We start from the raw sequence: 26,894 nt of genomic DNA on the forward strand, positions 1-26,894 counted from the left end.
TGGGGGAGGGTTTAGAATTGGTTCAAATGCTGCAACTTTTGGCCCCCATTGACAGTAGTGAAAGCTAAATACCATGGTGACCTGCGGAGTACAAAGGTTACTCTTTTTAGACTAATGCCCAGATCTTACTTTCCAGGACCATCAAAAGCGCTGAACTCAAGCGAAAACATGAATGTTACATTTGGATGAGTTTATTATTGGATACTATGAGATTTGGAAATGCAGCTCAACTAGAGTAAAGTCCTGTATAGCAGCGTTGGACGGAAAGGGTATATACCTTGGACAGGGAACAATATATCAATTTCCTACTAAATACCTCCAGCAAGCTGTGTAAACTCTGTCTAGTTAAGCAAATACTGTAAGAGGAAAGAAATGAGACATTTTGAATATAAAAAGTCTTTGTCAGTCCGGTCATTGCCCCTAGCCCTGAGTGTTTACTAATAGTCGAAAATCCATGCCTGAAAGTCCAATTTACACTCGAAAAGTCCTACAAAGAGGTCTCTATTGAGGACGGGAACAGTATGAACGCTCTGTGAATGTTCTTAGTGTGAGCGGTACATGGGTTTAATCCCGTGTTAGTCATCATCCCATGTTAGATGTCCTCCTGTTTACAATCAACCAAGTATAATCTGGTAGATCCGTACCAGAAATGATGACGAAATGTTCCAACCTTGTTAGTATCACGGTCAAGACGTCAAACACTGTTGTGGCATATCACTGGGAAAAGACGAAGAAGAGCCCCTCAGAAAAGCTCCAGGTTTCCCATGTCAGTCCCTTTTTACATCTCCCTTTGAAGGTCAGTTAATGGGAATATTTAGGGTATATTCTCGCTCTACTTTATCGCTTGGATTTTGATGTGGAAAACATGGGCCGGTATTTTCAAAGAAGAAAGCGTGTTACCCTTTCTCCTGACTTGGTTTTCAAGACGTGGCTTCTTGGTGGGTCTCATCCTCCAAAACCATCCATGGCTGGTAGTGACTTGTGATGGTACTCAATGGAGGTAGCCATTTTGAACTGCAAATCAGCCAAAGAAAACTAACATTTCGCAATGGCTTTCTCTGCCGATTCCAGAACAAATACACATCGGATTTTCAGATTTTTTGAAGCTCAAATATACTGTTTCAAATATTGTCCTATATGTGCAATATACTGTACTGTAGGATGGGTTGCCAGCACGTAGGACAAGGCAAGTATTGTGCCCCCTTAAAATAACTAGTGCCTTCTTTAGAAAGTATTAATAACCCCTCCAAAAATAATAATGCCACCTTTGAGCCATTCAGCGCCTGATCTCTTCTCCTCTGCACACGGACTGGGCCAGCACAGGTGGCACAGTATAGTCATTGCACCATCAGCACTGGGACGCTAACGTCTTGTAGGCCATAGGTCTACATCAGTTTGCCGCCTACAAGTGGTGGGTGACTATGGCACCGTGCTCTCTGACAGGATCCAACTACATTGATGTCGATACTGTTCAAAGTGCCACTGGGGCACTCGACCAAAAACTCGGTGCATGAGAACTGCCCGGATCGTCGGTGATTCCTATCTTTTGAAATGCACCCCTAAGAAGTTTGCTCCCATGGCAGCTGCCCCTATGGCACTCCCCAAACTATGTCACTGGCAATACCTGGAGTTCTGGTTATGAGAGAATGCAAAACACTACAGTGAAACTAACCAGAGCAGAGCAAAAATGAGAGGATGAGGAGGAGGATGAGGAGGAGGATGAGGAGGAGGACTGTCCTACAATGCAGATTCATTTAGCTTGTAGAAAACTGGGCAACGACTCCATTATTTGCAAATTTTATGCTGGGATTGTGACTGGATGAAAGCGCTGGGAATCTGCATCACATGAGAACAATGACCTTCAGGTGACCTCCGACCAGGACATTTTATTTTGCAAATTGAAAAGGAAGACAGTAATTGCCCAGGCATTGTTCAAGTGACATGCAGCGGAGAATGAACTGGCAGAGATCTATCTGTGACTTTTATTAGAGGAATTATCATAAAAAAACCACCTGGCAGAGGCTTGTAAGAGCCGGCTCTGCAATCGGGAGGGAATCTTCTGTTCGCAACTTAGGGTGGGGAAACAATTGCAACAATATGAAATGACATAATCTGTCAGCGGGATGAGCACTGCGAGGAAGCGCCACAATCATATACTGGTGTGACGGCACGTTAAAGAGACAGCAGCGCGGCGTAAAACATAACATGTACATAAAAACAAATGCAAAGTCCTTGGCTCAAAGCCTTGAAATGAAATAAAAATACTGTAAAGAATTATTCAACTATTTGAGACGTTTAAAGGGGCTGTCTCTTTTATACTTAAATTCATGCATTTGGGGCAAAAATTAATTTTTGCATTTGGAATTCATGAAACATTTTGCACCGTTTGGCTTTTACGGGCTCTGTGTGTTCCTGCACATTCACCTTTCATGTGGTCAGAAATTAGCAGAAAGAAGGTCATAAAGAGACATACAAAAGAGTAACAAACTTTTCCCCCCATTATTCAATCAGAAGGAGCTCACTGATGATGTCTCAGTTAACTCATTCAGCAGTCTGTAAAAGACACGGAGGCTATAGAAGGCAATCAGTGTAAACTTTTTAATTAAACGCAATTACAAAAATGTTTATAGCCCTAAATGCATGCATTTAAATAAAAAAAAAAAGTCCCCAAAGGTGGACAACCCACTTTAATTTGCAAGAAACAAGAGACAACTACTGTCATTGTTCCTGCTCTTTGCTCATGCACCCAGAAACTAATTTGAGTGGCAGCCACTGTGGCATGGCTCCGAACTGTCCCAAATCTAGCTGGACAGTCCCAGATGTGAGGCTGTCCCAGGAGGTTGGGGATATGTCTGGCTTTCAATTGTATATGCGCCTTTAGGACACAGATATAGCTAAATACAGTTATATGAAAAAGTTTGGGCACCCCTATTAATCTTAAGCTTAATGTTTTATAAAAATTGGTGTTTTTGCAGCAGCTATTTCAGTTTGATATATGTAATAACTGTTGGACACAGTAATGTTTCTGCCTTGAAATGAGGTTTATTGTACTAACAGAAAATGTGCAATCTGCATTCAAACAAAATTTGACAGGTGCATAAGTATGGGCACCTCACCAGAAAAGTGACATTAATATTTAGTAGATCCTCCTTTTGCAAAAATAACAGCCTCTAGTCGCTTCCTGTAGCTTTTAATGAGTTCCTGCATCCTAGATGAAGGTATTTTTGACCATTCCTCTTTACAAAACAATTCCAGTTCAGTTAAGTTTGATGGTCGCTGAGCATGGACAGCCCTCTTCAAATGATCCCACAGATGTTCAACGATATTCAGGTCTGGGGACTGGGATGGCCATTCCAGAACATTGTAATTGTTCCTCTGCATGAATGCCTGAGTAGATTTGGAGCGGTGTTTTGGATCATTGTCTTGCTGAAAGATCCATCCCCTGCGTAACTTCAACTTTATCACTGATTCTTGAACATTATTGTCAAGAATCTGCTGATACTGAGTGGAATCCATGCGTCCCTCAACTTTAACAAGATTCCCGGTGCCGGCATTGGCCACACAGCCCCAAAGCATGATGGAACCGCCACCAAATTTTACCGTGGGTAGCAAGTGTTTTTCTTGGAATGCTGTGATTTTTGCCGCCATGCATAACGCCTTTTTGTATGACCAAACAACTCAATCTTGGTTTCATCAGTCCACAGGACCTTCTTCCAAAAAGAAATTGGCTTCTCCAAATGTGCTTTTGCATACCTCAGCCGACTCTGTTTGTGGCGTGCTTGCAGAAACAGCTTCTTTCGCATCACTCTCCCATACAGCTTCTCCTTGTGCAAGGTGCGTTGTATAGTTGACCGATGCACAGTGACACCATCTACAGCAAGTTGATGCTGCAGCTCTCTGGAGGTGGTCTGAGGATTGTCCTTGACTGATCTCACCATTCTTCTTCTCTGCCTTTCTGATGTTTTTCTTGGCCTGCCACTTCTGGCCTTAAGAAGAACTGCCCCTGTGTTCTTCCATTTCCTTACTATGTTCCTCACAGTGGAAACTGACAGGTTAAATCTCTGAGACAGCTTTTTGTATGCTTCCCCTGAACAACTATGTTGAATAATCTTTGTTTTCAGATCATTTGACAGTTGTTTTGAGGAGCCCATGATGCCACTCTTCAGAGGAGATTCAAACAGGAGAACAACTTGCAAGTGGCCACTTTAAGTAGCTTTGCTCATGATTGCATACACCTGGCTCTGAAGTTCAAAGCTCAATGAGGTTACAAAACCAAAAAAAGTGCTTTAGTAAGTCAGTAAAAAGTAGGTAGGAGTATTTAAAACAAGAAAATGATAAGGGTGCCCATACTTATGCACCTGTCAAATTTTGTTTGAATGCAGATTGCACATTTTCTGTTAGTACAATAAACCTCATTTCAAGGCAGAAACATTACTGTGTCCAACAGTTATTACATATATCAAACTGAAATAGCTGTTGCAAAAACACCATTTTTTCTAAAACATTAAGCTTAAGATTAATAGGGGTGCCCAAACTTTTTCATATAACTGTATAGTGGTAGAACAGGGAGAGAGACTTTACTATGTTGGCACATCTTCTACGCTGTAGATGAAGGGGGCTGGCTGACTGGCTAAACCAGCCCTCTTTGTAACTAAAAAAGGGGGCTGGCTTACCTATTGAAATGAGTAATCAGCCAGCCCCCTTCATGCACATGAAGCTCTTTCTTGGCTTAGATCCTGAAGTTAAGCTTCTAGAGAAAAAAATCTTGAAATCAGCGCACCTTTCTTAAAGGGGTTTTCCAGGCTCCTGACAAATTTCTGAGGTCACTCTATGCAAGAGCAGATTGTCGTGTTGTGACAGTGTGTAAGGAGCACAGTGTTACGATTTCCCAGTATTTCCAGTGTCCGTATACGGTCATGAGACCACAATATTGTCCCCAGCACAAGCCTGCAGCTGTTGTATACGCCAACAAATTAAGAGGCCATGCTACATTTTCTATGTAAGAAGATTATGGTGGAATTCCAATAATATCCGACCATGATCAATATTCCACCAAGATAAGTGACGGCTGGTTAATCATTGAGGCTCAGTATGTAAGTGAGGTAGTACATTTTACAGCATGGAACTAAAGAAACCGCTCAAGGAAAATTAGAAATGTTGGCGTCAATGTTCCTCTATCACCATTCGCCTCCACACTGAGTGCACACAACATTTTATACAGCCGGAGCACAATATCCAGGAATGCGGCTGTGAGCTGGTTAGGACGCCGCAACCTCCAGTATAAAACTTGTCTCTTTCAGGCAAAAAATGGTGGCTTAGGTTAACCAGGACATTTTTACATAGCAAGCGTAAGGCCGAAGGTTGTCAACACTTGGCAAAATGTAGTAGATGCTGCGGCCTAGTGCACAAGAAGGGTGGGGGTGATAAAGACTTCAGGGGATTCTTCTATCGGGAACACTGGAGACTATAATAAGCCGCCATTTATAGCAGTGAATATGATGATGTCATCACTCTGTGACATCACTTCATGGAGTCATAATGCTGGTAAAAAAATAAGAGAAACATGAAGTAGGTTAATTATGTGGCTGTAAGATTAGAGGCCACCACAGAAAGCATAGTTGCCAACAGTCCAAAATTTTCATAAACAATTATGCCGTATGTGAGGCAGAAGAAGGGCAGGGTCTATGTAAACATGGATGTTACTGCCTGATATTGGGGGCAGGAGTTAAACATCCCTATTTTTACCAACGTGGATGTTGGCAAGTGTGCCAGAAGGGTTCATGAAAGATTTCCTTAAAGGTCTCCTCAGAGATGTCCCTAAAGGCCCCTGAGAGATGTCCATAAAGGCATCCTGAGAGATGTCCTAAAGGCCTCCTGATAGATGTCCTTAAAGGCCCCCTGAGAGACGTCACTATAAGCCCCTTGAGAGATGTACCTAAAGTCCTCCTCAAAAATGTCCCTAAAGGCCCCTGAGAGATGTCCCTAAAGGCCTCCTGAGAGATGTCCCTAAGGGCCCCTGAGAGATGTCCATAAAGGCTCTCAGAGATGTCACTAAAGGCCCTCTGAGAGATGTTCCTAAAGCCCCCCTGATAGATGTCTTAAAAGCCTCCTGAGAGATGTCACTAAAAGCCACCTGAGATGTACTGAAAGGCCCCCTAAGAGATTTCCCTAAAAGCCCCCTGAGAGATGTCCCTAAAGACCCTGTGAGAGTTGTTATTAAAGGCCCTCTGAGAGATGTCCCTAAACACCCCCATACATAACAGACTAACAATTGAATCTGCCAATATCAGCAGGCTCAGACAACAGTCTACTGTGTATGGTGGCTCAAGACTCTCACAACAGATAATGTCAGGATTGGATTTCCAATAGCTTTTATTCTCCAGGAGATAAGCTGCCACCAGAGAGGTCTAAAAGGGACTGTCTCGTATAGAACACAGGAGCTCTGGGCAGAGCAAGCATTCCTGTGTATGGGAGAGATGGTCGAGATGGCTGCCAGACTAATGACCAAATCATCATTCAGCTGACAGCTATCTATTATATATGGGAGCTATCTATTATATATGGGGTCCATCAAGGGGCCAAACACAGATAAAGCCAAAGAGCCTACTGAAGCTGCACTCAGGGCAAATGGCCTCAAAACTCCACCACAATTCCCTTACAATCACCTTGCACTAGGCAAGGACGACTCTTTTGTGAAAAGGCATCAAAGAAAAGTAAAAAAAAATATTCCACCAACTCATGGTCCTAAAAATTTTACTAATTTGACATGAACCATAAATTAGTCCCATGCTGGATTAGCTACACTAAGCCCGAGAGGGCACTTTACTCCCTTTTGATCCCTATTAGGCCGGGTACAGATGGCCGTGTTTCACAATCCGTATACGGACTGCAATGCCTGATACAAGCTTACTACCTCATATACAGTTGAAACCAGAAGTTTCCATCCACTATATATAAAGACACATCTGGATGTTTTTCTCAATATATGACATGAAATCAGAATAAACCTTTCCTGTTTTAGGTCAGTTAGGATTACCATAATGTTTAATATTTGCCAAATGCCGGAATAATGAGAGGAGAGAATGTTTTAAGGCATTTTTATTACTTACTGCAAAGTCAAAAGTTTACATACACTAAGGTTACTATGCCTCTAAACAATTCTGGGCTGCCCATATGATGTCGTCGTGTGTTTGGAAGCTTCTGGTTAACATCTGAGGTAATTAGAGACACACCTGTGGATGTATTTTAATGCACACCTGAAACACACTGCTTCTTTGTGTAGCATCATGGGAAAGTCTAAAGAAATCAGCCAAGATATCAGTAAGAGAATTGTGGACTTGTACAAGTCTGACTTATCCTTGGGTACAAATCAAGATGCCTGAAGGTGCCTCGTTCATCTGTACAAACAATTATACGCAAGTACAAACAAGACGGGAATGTCCAGCCATCATACCGCTCTGGAAGGAGACGGGTTCTGTGTCCCAGAGATGAACGTGCTTTGGTCCGACATGTGCAAATCAACCCAAGGACAAAAGCAAAAGACCTTGTGAAGATGATGGCGGAAGCTGATAAGATTGTGGCAATATCCACAGTGAAACGAGTACTGTATCAATGTGGGCTGAAAGGCCACTCTGCCAGGAAGAAGCCAAAACTCAAAAAGAAACATAAAAAAGCCAGATTAATGTTTGCAAATGCACACAGGAACAAAGACCTTAATTTTTGGAGATATGTCCTATGGTCTGATGAAACTAAAATTTAACTTTTTGGGCATAATGACCATCGTTACGTTTGGAGGAAAAAATGGAGAAGCTTGGAAGCCTAAGAACACCATCCCAACTGTGAAACACGGGGGTGGCAGCATCATGCTGTGAGGTTGTTTTGCTGTAGGAGTGACTGGTGCACTTCACAAAATAGATGGCATCATGAGAAAAGAAGATTATGTGGCAATACATCTCAAGACATCAGCCAGGAAGTTAAAGCTTGGGTGGAAATGGGTCTTCCAAATGGACAATGACCCGAAGCATACTGCCAAAATGGTCACAAAGTGGCTGAAGGATAACAAACTCCATGTTTTGGAGTGGCCATCACAAAGCCCTGATCTCAATCCTATTGAAAATTTATGGGCAAAGCTGAAAAGGCTGCGAGCGCCGAGCAAGACGACCTACAAACCTGGATCAGTTACACCAGTTTTGTCAGGAGGAATCGGCCCAAATTCCCACCAACTATTGTGAGAAGCTTGTGGAAGGAGATCCCAAACGTGTGACCCAAGTCATTCAGGTTAAGGGCAATGGGACCAAATACTAATGAAATGGATGGAAACTTTAGACTTTGCAGTAAGTAATAAAAATGCCTTAAAACATTCTCTCCTCTCATTATTCTGGCATTTGGCAAATATTAAACACTAGATGGCGGCCCGATTCTAAAGCATTGGGTATTCTAGTATATGTATGCGGCCGACCGGGCGCAATCAGCATAGCGTTGTTTAAATTTGGCCCCAAAATCGCTGATTGGTCGCGGCCGGCAACCGCGACCAATTAGCAAAACGGTGTTTAAATTTGGCGGCAATATCGGTGATTGGTCGCGGGTGGCGGCCACGACCAATCAGCGAAATGTGCTAGTGAGCTTGTTTAAATTTGGCGCTAAAATCGCTGATTAGTCGCGACCGCGACCAATCAGCAAAACAGTGTTTACATTTGGCGCCAATATCGCTGATTGGTCATGACCGGCCGCGACCAATCAGCATTATTGGCGCCAAATTTAAACACCGCTTTGCTGATTGGTCGCGGTCGCCAGCCGCGACCAATCAGCATTATTGACGCCAAATTTAAACACCCCTCTGCGGATTGGTCGGCGACCGCGACCAATCATCAGAGCGGTGTTTAAATTTGGCGCCAAAATCGCTGATTGGTCGCAGCCGACGGCATCGACCAATCAGCGGAGCGGTGTTTAAATTTGGCGCCAATCTGGCTGATTGGTCGCGGTCGACCGGCGGCCGCGACCAATCAGCAGAGCGTTGTTTAAATTTGGCGCCAATCTCGCTGATTGGTCGCGGCCGCCAGCCGCGACCAATCAGCAGAGCGTTGTTAAAATTTGGCGCCAAAATCGCTGATTGGTCGCAGACGGCCGGCAGCCACGACCAATCAGCAGAGCGTTGTTTAAATTTGGCGCCAATCTGGCTGATTGGTCGTGGCTGGCGGCCGCGACCAATTAGCAGAGCGGCGTTTACATTTGCCACCCATATCGCTGATTGGTCGCAGCCGGCCACCGCGACCAATCAGCGGAGCGGGGTTTAAATTTGGCACCAATAATGCTGATTGGTCGCGGCCGGCGACTGCGACCAATCAGCAGAGCGGCGTTTAAATTTTTCTTCCATATCGCTGATTGGTCGCGGGCGTCGACCGCGACCAATCAGCGTCGTATTAGTGAGGACCGGGGAGCGGCGCTGCCTGTGCGGCTATTTCCGCTGCGAGAAGCCGGGAGATGAGCGGCTTCTCGCAGCAGAAGTATCCCGACTGGCGGCGCCTGTCAGGGTACTTGTGCAGCCAGCAGCGGGGAGATGAGCGCCTCGCGCCGCCTCATCTCCCTGCTGCATCGCCGCTGACCTCCGTCCTGCAGATGGGCTGCTAACGGCCCCCATCTTTTTTCAGAAATCCCGCGTCGCTGATTGGCCGTGGCCGGACCAATCAGCGACGCGGGATTTCCTGGACAGACAGACAGAAAGACAGACAGACAGAAAGACAGACAGACAGACGGGATAAGACAATTATATAGTAGATGTTTCTCAGTTACCCTGCAAATGCCCCGTCTCATGCTGCACATAACACATCTGCATCTCTGGCTGATATGGGCATAAAAGGGGACAAACTTATGGTGTGACCCCCATGCTCCCCTGACCTCTACCCCATTGAGAACCTCTGGAGCATCATCAAAAGGAGTGTCTATGATGGCGGGAGGCAGTTCACATCTAAGCAACAGCTCTGGGAGGGTATTCTGTCCTCATGCAAAACAATTGAAGCAGAAACCATCCAAAACCTGACAAATTCAATGGACGAGAGAGTTCAGAAGCTCCTTTCCAACAAGCGGTCCTATGTGAAAATGTAACATCACCTAGAATAAAGTTTTGATTTCAGTGTGTAATAACCTGCTAATGCTTATCATTTCAAAAATGACCATTTTTTTGTTCTTTATTAAAATGAAAAGGTTGAACACTCTGCTGTGCAGAATAATTGGGAACATGCATTTTGAGTGCAGTTTGAGTTTTTTATTTTTTTATACATATCCTGTTATCATAGGCAGTTTATACAAAAACCTTTCAATTGTACTCTAATAGTTATTTGACTGGAAAATTACAATGACTGCAATTCATATAGGTAATTTAGGAAAATCTGAGAAAATATTATTTGCATAATAATTTGGAACACAGTGTAGATCATACGGAAGACTGTATACATACACTTACACCAGATTATAAATTACTATAGTACGGTATAAAAAGTACACAATTACAACCACCATAAATGTAATCTGTACATCAGCCCCATGGTTATAATAATGCAGTAACAGGAAAGATGGGCCATATTGTGATTACTGGTTACTGGGATAATTATAGAGACAGAAAAACGAGAAGAACAAGTACCACCGTGCTCACAAGACGCAGGCGACACAAAGAAAAGCCAATGGATGGGCCAACGTCACTGGTGAGGGGGTGCAGTATACATCACTGGTGAGGGGGTGCGGTATACATCACTGGTGAGGGGGTGCGGTATACATCACTGGTGAGGGGGTGCGGTATACATCACTGGTGAAGGGGTGCAGTATACATCACTGGTGAGGGGGTGCGGTATACATCACTGGTGAGGGGGTGCGGTATACATCACTGGTGAGGGGGTGCGGTATACATCACTGGTGAGGGGGTGCGGTATACATCACTGGTGAAGGGGTGCAGTATACATCACTGGTGAGGGGGTGCGGTATACATCACTGGTGAGGGGGTGCGGTATACATCACTGGTGAGGGGGTGCGGTATACATCACTGGTGAGGGGGTGCGGTATACATCACTGGTGAGGGGGTGCGGTATCCATCACTGGTGAGGGGGTGCAGTATACATCACTGGTGAGGGGGTGCGGTATACATCACTGGTGAAGGGGTGCAGTATACATCACTGGTGAGGGGGTGTGGTACACATCACTGGTGAGGGGGTACGGTATACATCACTGGTGAGGGGGTGCGGTATACATCACTGGTGAGGGGGTGTGGTACACATCACTGGTGAGGGGGTGCGGTATACATCACTGGTGAGGGGGTGCGGTATACATCACTGGTGAAGGGGTGCAGTATACATCACTGGTGAGGGGGTGCGGTATACATCACTGGTGAGGGGGTGCGGTATACATCACTGGTGAGGGGGTGCAGTATACATCACTGGTGAGGGGGTGCGGTATACATCACTGGTGAGGGGGTGCGGTATACATCACTGGTGAGGGGGTGCGGTATACATCACTGGTGAGGGGGTGCGGTATACATCACTGGTGAGGGGGTGCGGTATCCATCACTGGTGAGGGGGTGCAGTATACATCACTGGTGAGGGGGTGCGGTATACATCACTGGTGAAGGGGTGCAGTATACATCACTGGTGAGGGGGTGTGGTACACATCACTGGTGAGGGGGTGCGGTATACATCACTGGTGAGGGGGTGCGGTATACATCACTGGTGAGGGGGTGTGGTACACATCACTGGTGAGGGGGTGCGGTATACATCACTGGTGAGGGGGTGCGGTATACATCACTGGTGAAGGGGTGCAGTATACATCACTGGTGAGGGGGTGCGGTATACATCACTGGTGAGGGGGTGCGGTATACATCACTGGTGAGGGGGTGCGGTATACATCACTGGTGAGGGGGTGCGGTATACATCACTGGTGAGGGGGTGCGGTATACATCACTGGTGAGGGGGTGCGGTATACATCACTGGTGAGGGGGTGCGGTATACATCACTGGTGAGGGGGTGCGGTATACATCACTGGTGAGGGGGTGCGGTATACATCACTGGTGAAGGGGTGCGGTATACATCACTGGTGAGGGGGTGCGGTATACATCACTGGTGAAGGGGTGCAGTATACATCACTGGTGAGGGGGTGTGGTACACATCACTGGTGAGGGGGTGCGGTATACATCACTGGTGAGGGGGTGCGGTATACATCACTGGTGAAGGGGTGCAGTATACATCACTGGTGAGGGGGTGCAGTATACATCACTGGTGAGGGGGTGCGGTATACATCACTGGTGAAGGGGTGCAGTATACATCACTGGTGAGGGGGTGCGGTATACATCACTGGTGAGGGGGTGCGGTATACATCACTGGTGAGGGGGTGCGGTATACATCACTGGTGAGGGGGTGCGGTATACATCACTGGTGAAGGGGTGCAGTATACATCACTGGTGAGGGGGTGCGGTATACATCACTGGTGAAGGGGTGCAGTATACATCACTGGTGAGGGGGTGCGGTATACATCACTGGTGAGGGGGTGCGGTATACATCACTGGTGAGGGGGTGCGGTATACATCACTGGTGAAGGGGTGCGGTATACATCACTGGTGAGGGGGTGCGGTATACATCACTGGTGAGGGGGTGCGGTATACATCACTGGTGAAGGGGTGCGGTATACATCACTGGTGAGGGGGTGCGGTATACATCACTGGTGAGGGGGTGCGGTACACATCACTGGTGAGGGGGTGCGGTATACATCACTGGTGAGGGGGTGCGGTTTACATCACTGGTGAGGGGGTGCGGTACACATCACTGGTGAAGGGGTGCAGTATACATCACTGGTGAGGGGGTGCAGTATACATCACTGGTGAGGGGGTGCGGTATACATCACGTATACGTCACTGGTGAGGGGGTGCGGTATACATCACTGGTGAGGGGGTGCGGTATACATCACTGGTGAGGGGGTGCGGTATCCATCACTGGTGAGGGGGTGCGGTATAGATCACTGGTGAGGGGGTGCAGTATAGATCACTGGTGAGGGGGTGCGGTATAGATCAGTGGTGAGGGGGTGCGGTATAGATCACTGGTGAGGGGGTGCGGTATACATCACTGGTGAGGGGGTGCGGTATAGATCACTGGTGAGGGGGTGCGGTATAGATCACTGGTGAGGGGGTGCGGTATACATCACTGGTGAGGGGGTGCGGTATAGATCAGTGGTGAGGGGGTGTGGTACACATCACTGGTGAGGGGGTGCGGTTTACATCACTGGTGAGGGGGTGTGGTACACATCACTGGTGAGGGGGTGCAGTACACATCACTGGTGAGGGGGTGCGGTATACATCACTGGTGAGGGGGTGCGGTATACATCACTGGTGAGGGGGTGTGGTACACATCACTGGTGAGGGGGTGCGGTACACATCACTGGTGAGGAGGTGCGGTACACATCACTGGTGAGGGAGTGGGGTACACATCACTGGTGAGGGGGTGCAGTATACATCACTGGTGTGGGGGTGTGGTATGCACGTAGCATGGGGTATACAGAGTCCGGGCCACAAAACCAGCAGCTTCCTTCTGGTTACTGATCCCAGCAGTAAGACCATGGCCCCACTATCAGTATTTGGTCAGTATTTGGTCAGTATTTTTTCTCAGGAGTGGGAGCGAAACCAGAAGTGGGTGATAAATGCAGAATTGGTGACGTGTTGCTATTCTATCTTCTCTCTGATTGTTCCTCACCTGGTTCCTGAGAAAAAATACTGATAGTGGGGCCGTGGCCTTAGCCACACTGTGGTGTGAGGCATCGTGTTATGTGGGACTATAAGGGGCTGTGCTCACCATGTGGCTATTATCTAAGCATTGCACTTGTCATTTTTTATTCGGCACCATATGTTGGTATTATTTAAGAGTTTCCAGACACAGCTGGATCCGGTGGTAGAGCAAGTAGCCATTGGCTCCCTACTCCACCTCTCTCTATGCCCTATGGGCTAAGAGACGCCAGCCTCTGGGGCAAATGGGCCACTGCAGCCTCCACCCGCCCGCTCTAAATGCAGGGGAGAAGAAGACTGGTCAGCGGATTAGGGAAGTATACACTTTATTACGTGGAAGGGGAGGGGCACTGATACTTTTAAGGATACATTAATACTTGTGTTTTAAGGGCGGGGGGCACCTTGTTTCTTTGTTTCAAGGGGGCTCTCTTTGTTTTAAGGGTGTACTCGAGCGGGCAGTCTTTGTGTTAGGGATGCCCTCCTTCTTTTGAAAGAGCACTCAGGCTGGAGCTCTTTGTTTCCAGGATGCCCTCAGGGTGGGGTACTGTTCGTTTTAAGGGTGCACACTCAAGGTGAGGTACTCTTTGTTTCAAGGGTGCACTCAAGGGACACTCTCTGTTACAAGGGTGTAATCAGGGGACAGGTAATGGGAAAGACGATGATCCACAGACTCCAATAGTAAAAACAAATGTCTTTTATTTAGAATTTTTTAAAAAATATCCAGATGGCGATAATGAAACTCCAGCTGGTGGAAGAACAATACTAGAAGGGAAACACAGGGACACAAGGAGGGGTGCGCTACCAGACGCGTTTCGAGAGAAGACTGCTCTTAAACTAGGTATGAATACCTAATATTGGAGTCTGTGGAGCTGGATCATCGTCTTTCCCATTACCTGTCTACTGAGCGCAAGCAGCAGCGCTGACCACGGATCCTGGAGACACCCAGCTGCTTCATGGAGGGGAGCTGTTTTTTTTCTTTTCCCTTTCCATTTCATAATCAGGGGACACTCTCTGTTACAAGGGTGCACTCAGGGGACACTCTCTGTTACAAGGGTGCACTCAGGGGACACTCTCTGTTATAATGGTGCACTCAGGGGACACTCTCTGTTATAAGGGTGCACTCAGGGGACACTCTCTGTTACAAGGGTGCACTCAAGGGACACTCTCTGTTACAAGGGTGCACTCAGGGGACACTCTCTGTTATAATGGTGCACTCAGGGGACACTCTCTGTTATAAGGGTGCACTCAGGGGACACTCTGTTACAAGGGTGCACTCAGGAGACACTCTCTGTTACAAGGGTGCACTCAGGGGACACTCTCTGTTATAATGGTGCACTCAGGGGACACTCTCTGTTATAAGGGTGCACTCAGGGGACACTCTCTGTTATAATGGTGCACTCAGGGGACACTCTCTGTTATAAGGGTGCACTCAGGGGACACTCTCTGTTACAAGGGTGCACTCAGGGGACACTCTCTGTTACAAGGGTGCACTCAGGGGACACTCTCTGTTACAAGGGTGCACTCAGGGGACACTCTCTGTTATAATGGTGCACTCAGGGGACACTCTCTGTTATAAGGGTGCACTCAGGGGACACTCTCTGTTATAAGGGTGCACTCAGGGGACACTCTCTGTTATAATGGTGCACTCAGGGGACACTCTCTGTTATAATGGTGCACTCAGGGGACACTCTCTGTTATAAGGGTGCACTCAGGGGACACTCTCTGTTACAAGGGTGCACTCAGGGGACACTCTCTGTTACAAGGGTGCACTCAGGGGACACTCTCTGTTATAAGGGTGCACTCAGGGGACACTCTCTGTTACAAGGGTGCACTCAGGGGACACTCTCTGTTACAAGGGTGCACTCAGGGGACACTCTCTGTTACAAGGGTGCACTCAGGGGACACTCTCTGTTATAAGGGTGCACTCAGGGGACGCTCTCTGTTACAAGGGTGCACTCAGGAGACACTCTTTGTTACAAGGGTGCACTCAGGAGACACTCTCTGTTACAAGGGTGCACTCAGGGGACACTCTCTGTTACAAGGGTGCACTCAGGGGACACTTTGTTGCAAGGGTGAACTCAGGGGACACTCTTTGTTGCAAGGGTGAACTCAGGGGACACTCTGTTACAAGGGTGCACTCGGGGACACTATTACATGGGTGCACTCAGGAGACACTCTGTTACAAGGGTGCACTCAGGAGACACTATGTTACAAGGGTGCACTCAGGGGACACTCTGTTATAAGGGTGCACTCAGGGGACACTCTCTGTTATAAGGGTGCACTCAGGGGATGCTCTCTGTTACAAGGGTGCACTCAGGGGACACTCTTTATTACAAGGGAGCACTCAGGGGACGTTCTTTGTTACAAGGGTACACTCAGGGGACACCATTACAAGGGTTCACTCAGGGGACACTCTTTATTACAAGGGTGCACTCAGGGGACACTCTGTTATAAGGGTGCACTCAGGGGACACTCTTTGTTATAAGGTGAACTCAGGGGACACTCTGTTACAAGGGTGCACTCAGGGGACACTCTGTTATAAGGGTGCACTCAGGGGACACTTTGTTACAAGGATGCACTCGGGGACACTCTATTAAAAGGGTGCACTCAGGGGACACTCTTTGTTACAAGGGTGCACTCAGGAGACTCTCTCTTACAAGGATGCACTCAGGGGACACTCTCTGTTACAAGGGTGCACTCAGGGGACACTCTGTTATAAGGTTGCACTCAGGGGACACTCTGTTATAAGGGTGACTCAGGGGACACTCTTTGTTATAAGGTGAACTCAGGGAACACTCTGTTACAAGGGTGCACTCAGGGGACACTCTGTTATAAGAGTGCACTCAGGGGACACTCTCTGTTACAAGGGTGCACTCAGGGGACACTCTGTTATAAGGGTGAACTCAGGGGACGCTCTCTGTTACAAGGGTGCACTCAGGGGACACTCTTTATTACAAGGGAGCACTCAGGGGACATTCTTTGTTACAAGGGTGCACTCAGGGGACACCATTACAAGGGTTCACTCAGGGGACACTCTTTATTACAAGGGTGCACTCAGGGGACACTCTGTTATAAGGGTGCACTCAGGGGACACTCTGTTATAAGGGTGCACTCAGGGGACACTCTTTGTTATAAGGTGAACTCAGGGGACACTCTGTTACAATGGTGCACTCAGGGGACACTCTGTTACAAGGGTGCACTCGGGACACTCTGTTACAAGGGTGCACTCAGGGGACACTTTGTTACAAGGATGCACTCGGGGACACTCTATTAAAAGGGTGCACTCAGGGGACACTCTTTGTTACAAGGGTGCACTCAAGAGACACTCTCTTACAAGGGTGCAGTCAGGGTACACTCTGTTACAAGGGTGCACTCAGGGGACACTTTATTACAAGGGAGCACTCAGGGGACATTCTTTGTTACAAGGGTGCACTCTGGTGACACTCTGTTACAAGGGTGCACTCAGGGGACACTCTTTGTTACAAGGGAGCACTCAGGGGACACTCTTTATTACAAGGGTGCACTCAGGGGACACCATTACAAGGGTTCACTCAGGGGACACACTTTATTACAAGGGTGCACTCTGGGGACACTCTGTTACAAGGGTGCACTCAGGGGACACTCTTTGTTATAAGTGTGCACTCAGGGGACACTCTTTGTTACAAGGGTGCACTCAGGGGACACTCTCTGTTACAAGGGTGCACTCAGGGGACACTCTCTGTTACAAGGGTGCACTCAGGGGACACTCTCTGTTACAAGGGTGCACTCTGGGGACACTCTGTTACAAGGGTGCACTCAGGGGAAACTCTTTGTTACAAGGGTGCACTCAGGGGACACTCTGTTACAAGGGTGCACTCAGGGGACACTCTGTTACAAGGGTGCACTCAGGGGAAACTCTTTGTTACAAGGGTGCACTCAGGGGACACTCTGTTACAAGGGTGCACTCTGGGGACACTCTGTTACAAGGGTGCACTCAGGGGAAACTCTTTGTTACAAGGGTGCACTCAGGGGACACTGTGTTACAAGGGTGCACTCAGGGGAAACTCTTTGTTACAAGGGTGCACTCAGGGGACACTCTTTGTTACAAGGGAGCATTCAGGAGACACTGTTTCAATGGAGCACTCAAGAGGTATAGGGGGGCACTCTGTTTCAAGAGTGGATTCAGGGGCCCATAACTCATATGATGAATGCCAAGTGTACCACATGGGCACTGCAAGGGTTACTAATAAAGTCTGTGGTGAGAAAACCGATAAAGAAATAAAGAACCTCAGAAACTACAGTGTCTCATGGGGATAACTCAGACACAGTGGGGAAAGAGGCGTTTCGGTGTTGGAGGTTTGCTGGCGCTTTAAGAGGCGGATGCCGGTATATGTTTATAGCGTGCGCTGCCAAGGAATGTGGCACGCTTTGGCTTGACAGCACTAACAGCTGCCGATAATGGACCGAGCTCGTTAGTTTTGTTTTGTACTGGTTCACTAGGAGAACTGGATCACGTAATAATGGGTTAATGGCCGGCGCTGCCATTTTCCATCACAGGCTCATAGTGAATCAGTTTTTGGACACCGGGCCGGAGGACATCAGGACATTGGGATCATTTGTCCTATATTCTGCCTAGAATGAGCTCACGTGGCTGCACGCTTGCTCCCTGGCCTCGGCATTAATCACTTTGGAGCAAAGTCCACCAATCCTATGTCAGTAAGGAATGTGTCATCGGTCCTGGGGGGCACACGAATCCATATGCTCACCCCCATATATGTACAGTGAAGCACCCAAAAGGATTTTTTTAACATTCTTTAATCACCACTAGTGCCCAGTGGTTGTATCTGGTATTACAGCTTAGTATGACTTTGATGCAATACCAGATAGAACCACTGGACAAGAGTGGCGCTGTTCCATTCAAATCTTTTTTTTTTTTTTTTAATATGGTCACGATGAAATTGTCCTAAAAATATTTTGGCAGACAATCAGCGCTTGCCATACGTGCCATATTTATTTTTAATATATATATATATATAACATAAAATTCTGGAGTCTGGGGTTAACCTAGAACAAAACAAAGCTTTTGGTTTGACACAAGAGGAAAAATAATAATAAAAAAAATAATAATGGCTGCGTTCTCCCCATATAATTCCTTCCATATGTCCTGCCTAGACCTTACAATCCCTCCTGACGCAACTTTAAGACACATGGAATGCATTCCTCTAAATGAAACATAAGGGCAGAACCCGCCATCCCCTGTAGTATATTAAAAGCACAAAAGAATAAAAAACAACCCTGTATTATAAAACGCCCATTAAAAACACAAAAGCAAAACAATAAAAAAGACAAACAAAAAGCTGATGTAAAAAGAGTTAAAATAAATGGCAAATCGGACAAATAAGTGAGCTCTTCATCAGGAGCCACCAATGTCTCCGGTCCCTGGCACCCTGCACAGTAAACAGGAGTAAAAGCTCCAAGTTTCCTTGAGTTTCAGGGACCGGATCCAATTTTTGGACAGTTCCAGGAGTGATTCATCGGCGTCACTACAACCTGTAGGACCGTTTATGGGGTGCAGGTAAGGTCAGGAGATTACCCGCACAGGCATTCCAGGTCAGAGACATTCCTGCAGGATGTTACAGACTTTATGGTGTCACCACCTGGGTGTCGGTATCAGTTCTAGGCTCTGTGCCCACTAATCTCTGATTGCTTTTGTTTTGGCTAGAACAATATGCCACCAGCGTTGCCCAAGCTAGTAGAGTTTATAGCCGCAGGGCATTCACCTCCGACAGACAATGGTGGATAAACTGGAGGAGGAAGGGCGCCTAAAAGGGCTGATAATGCCTCGACCATCCTCTCACTGTTACAAGAAGAAAATTCGTCTTACGTCTGTAAAGGTAACGAGTCATCAGAAATTGATCTATTATTAAAATCATTTTTTTGTGTTAATTTTTGGTACATTTTTTTTCACACTGGTGTTTTTTAGATTCAAACTTCTTGTTGTTTCCAGAAATTCACATGAACATTAGCAGCAATGAACAAACTCCGACCCTATCTTATGCACTGAAGCACCTAATGAGCGTGTGCAAAGGTCATTGTGAAGGGAGGGGGAGGTGAGCTGTGATACCGCCTATTGTGAATGCTGGATCCTGTGTTATCTACCGTATATACAGGTGTTATCAGTCATTCTACAGGAGGAGGAGGTGAGCTGTGACATCACCTATTGTGAATGGTGGATCCATTGTTATCTACCGTATATACAGGTGTTATCAATCATTGTACAGGAGGGGGAGGAGGTGAGCTGTGACATCACCTATTGTAAATGGTGGATCCTGTGTTATCTACTGTATATAGAGGTGTTATCAGTCATTCTACAGGAGGAGGAGAGCTGTAAAATCACCTATTGTGAATAGTGGATCCTGTGTTATCTACTGTATATAGAGGTGTTATCAGTCATTGTACAGGAGGAGGAGGTGAGCTGTGACATCACCTATTGTGACTGGTGGATCCTGTGTTATCTACTGTATATAGAGGTGTTATCAGTCATTGTACAGGGGAGGAGGTGAGCTGTGACATCACCTATTGTGACTGGTGGATTCTGTGTTATCTACTGTATACAGAGGTGTTATCAGTCATTGTTCAGGAGGGGGAGGAGGTGAGCTGTGACATCACCTATTGTGAATTCTGGATCTTGTGTTATCTACTGTATATAGAGCTGTTATCAGTCATTGTACAGGAGGAGGAGGTGAGCTGTGACATCACCTATTGTGACTGGTGGATTCTGTGTTATCTACTGTATACAGAGGTGTTATCAGTCATTGTTCAGGAGGGGGAGGAGGTGAGCTGTGACATCACCTATTGTGAATGCTGGATCCTGTGCTATCTACTGTATATAGAGCTGCTATCAGTCATTGTACAGGAGGAGGAGGTGAGCTGTGACATCACCTATTGTGACTGGTGGATTCTGTGTTATCTACTGTATACAGAGGTGTTATCAGTCATTGTTCAGGAGGGGGAGGAGGTGAGCTGTGACATCACCTGATGTTTATACAGGATATTTACAAATGATATCCTGTCTTTAATAATAATAATAATAATAATAATAATAATAATAATGATACTGCTGAAAAGTCTTTTGTAAAGGTCAGAATGTGTAAGTCTAGTATAAGGCCTAGTTTCCAGTGTAAACTTTGCTATATGTCTATGGGGTTCAAATCCTAAAAAAAAAAGACATTTAGCACAAAAGTATAGTACAGGTCATTTTCTTATTGAACAACTCCGACATCACAACTACAAATCCCATGGGCCTAAAATGATTTAAAAAAAGACAGATGGATTTTGTATGCAGCAATGAAGTCAATGGTGGAAAAAAATACTTGAAGTGACAGAGCCTGATCATTTTTTCCAGATCTGTTTGGTGTCCCTGGCCTCCATGCTTCCCCCTCCTATCATTGTACCGGGCCTTCCCTTGACCTTCCAGCTATTCCAGGAGTTCCTGGCATGAGTAACTTAGTGGAGCGTTTCCAAGTCCATTACTCCATGTGTTTTCACCATGACGCTTTGTTAGTAAACATCCGCAGCCTGTATATCTGTCAGACAAGATGGAGGCGCTTCGTTGCCCACAGCAACCAATCATGGCGCAGCATTCAATTTACCATTGAAAAGCTGAGCTCTGGTTGGTTGCTGTGGGCGGCAAAGACCATTTTCCCTCAGACTTTTCATGAATGAGGAATATGTGATTGTACTAGTAACACTTTTTTTTACTCAGGAGGCGACAGAATAAAATGGCTGCCTGATCCATTACTGGAGAAATGGAACCAATCACATTCCAGCTCTTATTTTTCTAAGGTAGGCTGAAAAATGAAAGCAGGCACTTGATTGGTTGCTAACAGCAACTCCTCCGTAATCACCTGACAGGGTATATAAACACAAATAAGATCATTTCAGTCAAGATGGCTGCCAGAAAATGTAAATAAAGGCCTCACAGTGTAGTAATGACAGCTCTGTTAGCTACAGCAACCACACAGACGCCTCAGTTCAGGAAATGTCTGACAGAATGTGTGTCTACGTGAATTGTTTGGCAATGATCCAACAACCCCTTTAAGAAAGCTGCCACCCTGGTAGTAATTGTAGGGGAAATAATGCATTATGGGTAGCTTTCTATAAAAACGCCCTCAATTCTTATAGTGATAAAAAGAAATTGATTGCATTAGTACATAAACATACATTAGGTGTAAACGCCCTTTAAGAAGGACCACTTCGTAGTTTATATCTGCCATGGTGACGAAGGCCGGAGTTATCTCCTCTGGTATTTGGCATCCTCTCACCGAGCTCATCATACATAGTGTGAAAACTCCCGTCCCTCCATGTCACCTGCTGCGGATAGCTGGGGAATCACCAGATTAAGGGGCATCGGCTTACACCCTCCATCTCTACTTACCACTGTTAATTTAGAAACATTTCATATCTTTATCTAAAGTGAAAGCCACACGCCCCAAACACCCAATACCCCGCTGTGACCCGACAGGCATGAGGATGTGTAATGCCGTAAGGACCAATTCCATGCACCAATATTACTCAAAGTGGTGCTCGGCAGAGATCTGGGGCACCAGGCCATGAGTCTCCAGCAAGTGGATCTTCAGTGCTAGGAGCGCCACTGTTTTTTGAGTTTTTTTTCCTCTTTAAATTTTTCACCCCTGAGAACTTTGTGCCCAGCGTAAAAGCCATATTATTGCTCCAGTGTATAGGGGAAGTTATAGACAATCCCTTGAAATGTTATTCTGATTGTTAAAGGGGTATTCCCATCTCCAAAATCCTATCCCAATATACTGTATATATAGGTGTAATAATAATAATATTAGCAAATACCTTCAATTAGCAATGTAGTATAGTTTTTCTGATTCGCGATGTCTCTTTCCTCATGTGCAAGCATTGCAGGACCTTAGGTATCAATGGTTACGACCACTAGCAACTAGCTGTCACTATATCAGTGGTCGTAACCATGGATACCTAAGGTCCTGCAATGCCTGCACATGAATAAAGAGACATAGCGAATCAGAAAAACTATACTACATTTCTAATTGGGAGGTATTTGCTAATATTATTATTATTATTATTACGCCTACTACATATTGGGATAGGATCTCGGAGATGGGAATACCCCTTTAAGCTCCTTCTTTGAGTGTAACTTCAATCCAGAGTTTCACTTCTAAAAAAAATGGGAAATCCCAAATCTTTTTAAAACCTTGTGTAAAATTAGAAAAACTGCATTACTTTCTTCCATTGCCCAAACTGTGCCTCTCAGTCCATGGATTGGGTTTGCATGAGTGCTATTCAAGGGGGTGGAGTTGAGTTGCAATACCACAAACAGCCTATAAATAACAATGGCGCCATTTCTTAAAAAAAAAAAAAAAAAAGCGTTCCATATCTCTGACTACGACTACGACTGTAACATGCTTTTTTTTCATGCTACTGCTGCAGACCACCACTACTAACAGAGACACTTTTCCCGGTCAGACGAACCATACACCAAGCTAAGGAGCTGGTACAGAATACATAGGAGACGGGCCTGACCTCGTGGTCACCATTTTACTAGTAAGGAATGCTAAGACTGTAAGGCAGACATCAGAAGATCTGTAAGTTTTGATACCCGAGGCTTGAGGAAATAAATAACTCTCCAGGAGCCACTAGCTGATATCAGACACGCCACTTACCCCCAGGGCAGGTAACTTGTCAGCGTAAGCTTACCTACAGGTCTCAGACTGAAATCTCAGCCCTGCTCTGTGATATATATTACAAGTAGCAGGAAATTCGCATGTTCTGCTAAAATATTGGAAAATGTGCACCAAATTTTCAAGCGCACCTAAAATCCCTTTGCAACAAATTTTGTGATTTTTCAAAAGTCTGTCTACAGTGGCTAACTAAAAACACTAAAAACTTAACAAAAAAAGGCACAAATGCAATAAGGAATGTACCCTTGTGATCCCATCTACTTTCCAGACTGATGCAAAACAAGAAGATCAGAAGATGTCCTGAACTGCTCCACCATGCTAAGGGTGCACCGAGTGACTGTGCTTGGTTTGAACAGTCATTTTGTGCTGAACGGCTCATTTCAAGAAGATATTTAGATCTTATCAGCTGTCCTTATAGTCATAGTTCTGAATTATGCCTATGTTATACCACCAGGGCTTCTGTTATCACTGATGAAATGAGCTCTAGAGGTCAATCATTTCTTTATGATGTTGCTTTGAAGGACATCCAGCTGGTACAATAACATCGCCTTTTGGACAACGTTGACCAAATGGACCACATACTTCTGAGAAGGAGCAGCCTAACACGAGGCTTTCTTCTTTATTTCTGTCCAGCCTCGGTGGAGAATTTTCCAAAATTGTAGTAGACCTCTCTCGTAAATAGTCTACACGTGTCCCAACATCCTGACTTACTTTCTCATGCTCTGTTCACATGTACAAATGCTTGTTTGTTCCATTTTAGGAACAGAGAAACGGAATAAGCGATCCACTTCACCAGTTATGTCAATGGAAGAAGGGGAACCCCCTTTGGTGTCCGTTTTATGGAATGGGGAAAAAAAGTCCTAAATGAAGAACTTTATCTTCCATTCCAGACAGACCCCCATAATAGTGAAGCAACGGATCACTTACTCCGTTTGTCTGTCCCTAAAATGGAATGTCCGAGCGGATGTGTGAACAGAGCCTTGTCAGAGAATGGATCAGGTACTCACATACTGTAGATAATTCCGTCCATGGCTACGTTCTCATGATGCAAAAAGACAGCGCATCTTCTGCTGCGTAAAGGTTCCCAACCATAACTAACAAAATAAACAATTTCAATCGTGATGCACGTTCACTGGGTGCAATTAAACCTTGAACGACAAACGACGGACAGAAATATTCCCATAAATGACATTTTATCACCTATCTATAGTGTATATGATAAATGATCCGCCTGCTGCTACCTCCACCACTCTCATACTCCCGTGTGTGAATGGAGCAGCAGTGAGCATGTGCAGCTCTCGCAGTGGTGGTGGTGGTTGCACATGCTCACTACTTCTTTGAGACCCTTGCTCTCTTAATCAGTGGTGGTTTCAGCAGCTTCCCCAGAGATTGTACAATTATCATCTATCCTGTGGATAGATGATAAATGTTATTTATGCGACACCCCCATTATTTTCTTTGGAAGAAGCTTTGTGCTTTTATAACTGTTTCAAGAAGGCCATACACCATCAATAGGGAGAGGGAAATGATCCTCCACAGGTGTCTGGCAGCGACATGTTTCCCCTAAAAACAAAAGGATTGGGCATCAAAATTCGAAACTATTTTTTTTAGCCAAGAGAAGAGTTAAGATGCAGCTTACAGGTTAGATATTGCGGCATTGACCAACAGGGAGGGCCAATATCAACTGAAATGTCACCTTGATGTCCATAAATTTTGAGGTGTAGGACATTGATGAGGAAGAAAACCTTCCCATGTGGGGTCATCTTCTCGTAGCAGCTTATCTGCCAAAGAATACGAGGATCAAGTGACTAAATTCTAACTCCCCAATCTATGTGTCCCCTGACCAAAGCTTTAGGAGCGTAGTCAGGAAGCCCCCATATTTCTCCATATCTTACAAGGATACAATAAACGTCCCTTTATAAAAGCGCTACCTGGCAACTGCTGGGCTACTATGGAGGATATCAGTAAAGCAAGAGGAAAGTGTTGGAAATGTAGTAATAAATTAGTTATGAAATTTTGTTTCATTTGACCCATATAGGAAATTCTTCAACGACATTTCCCAGCATTACCTCTTGGCATGCTGAGAGTTATAGTTCAGCAACAGCTGAATGTCACATGTTCAGGACAATCCATTGATAAATGCCCCATAGGTCAAAAAAGGTCACAAATGTAGGAGGACAATTTAATCCTTATAACCCCCCAAACTTCCAGACATGCTGGAGCTTGTAGTTCCCTACTAGTTAGAGAGCCACAACTTGTACATTTCTCTTTGCAAGTGACCAGATGTCACATGTGATGGGCAGAAGGTCTCCAGAGTCCTCAGGGATGATCCAGCAGCCTGTGCCTTACCTTCAGCGCAGGGAGGGATCAGATGGACCTTCCTCTTCTTCTTGTAAATAGTTCAAGGCAAAAAAGTATCCAGGATCCAAGTGATAGAAAGATTACAGCAAGTCCTCCAGCCCTCCTGACATGGTCTCATCTAGCTGCTCTCTCCTCTCACCTCCTGCCCCAAGAAAGTCCTACAACATTCCCAGCACAGTCCAGCTGAAGTCTACAGAGTCAGTCCCCAAACCCCAGGCACCTCCCTCTCCTCTCTCCTGTCTCCCTGATCAATTTCACTCCCCTCTGGAATGCAATCCCTAATTCTGCAGTTTGCCAGTTGCATCCATGTTTCTCCCCCTTCCTCTCCAGCCCAATCTGCCTGGTGGGCTTCTGAGCCTCCACACTATACTGCACCAGCAGCAGCAGCAGCCCTCCTCCTCCTCCTCCCCCCCGGTGACAGCTCCAGCAGAGACCTGCACCTCCATGTGCTCCAACCTCCCACCCTCACACACCCCTGCTGCAGATCTGCAGAGTATTGATCACCATTGTGTCTATACCAGCTGTGGACCTCCCATACAGGTGTCCCCCAAGGGGTCATGCATTGGCACAGTGTAGATCGTCAGCACGCAGGGCTAGGCAAGTACTGCACATCCTAACCCAGTAATAAAGAGTCCTGAGTGCCTCCCTAAACAATAATGCCAGAGGAAGGTAAGGATTGCTCCCTCTTGCCCAGTATTAATGCCTCCTAAGTGCCCCCATAAAACAACTAATGCCCCCTAGTACCCAGTCAAGAAGTAGCGCCACCTTAAAGTAATGATGCTGTGGTGCAGCTGGAGTTGTCAGTGCCCGGGAAAGCATTACACTCCTAACCCAGTAAATATGACCCCTTAAAACTAATAATGTGCAGCAAGGATGCAGTAGGGTAGGTGAATTGCCAATTCCCGGGAAAGGTAAGTATTGTGACCCCTAAAGCAGTAAGTGCCCCCATAAAACAAATAATGCCCCTCTAGTACTCCCTTTAGAAATAGTAGTACCACCTTAACAAGTAATGATGCTGTGTCGTAGTGTGAGTTTCAATGTGCCCGGGGCAAGGAAAGTATTGCACCCCTAACCCA

The 26,894-nt window shown here is 46.0% G+C and overlaps 1 protein-coding gene across 3 annotated transcripts in view; it reads right to left on the bottom strand.

Moving 5' to 3' along the window:
- ADAMTSL4 (ADAMTS like 4) overlaps positions 1-26,242 on the bottom strand; it is a 201,108-nt gene extending 174,866 nt beyond the window's left edge. Inside the window, exon 1 of one of the 3 annotated variants that reach the window (XM_073639550.1) lies at positions 25,807-26,242. Coding sequence is in view for 2 of the 3 variants with exons in the window: in XM_073639549.1 (XP_073495650.1) it covers positions 24,465-24,487 (23 nt within the window). In the remaining variant the exon portion in view is untranslated. Of the gene's footprint in view, positions 1-24,464; positions 24,725-25,806 lie in introns of those variants that run through there. The other 2 variants (XM_073639549.1, XM_073639551.1) reach the window with 2 other exon arrangements.
- Between the last annotated feature and the right edge of the window lie 652 nt (positions 26,243-26,894).

The sequence above is a fragment of the Phyllobates terribilis genome, unplaced genomic scaffold (genome assembly GCF_046119375.1).
Source record: "Phyllobates terribilis strain yellow unplaced genomic scaffold, ASM4611937v1 Scaffold_7__3_contigs__length_470593459, whole genome shotgun sequence".
NCBI lineage: Eukaryota > Metazoa > Chordata > Amphibia > Anura > Dendrobatidae > Phyllobates > Phyllobates terribilis.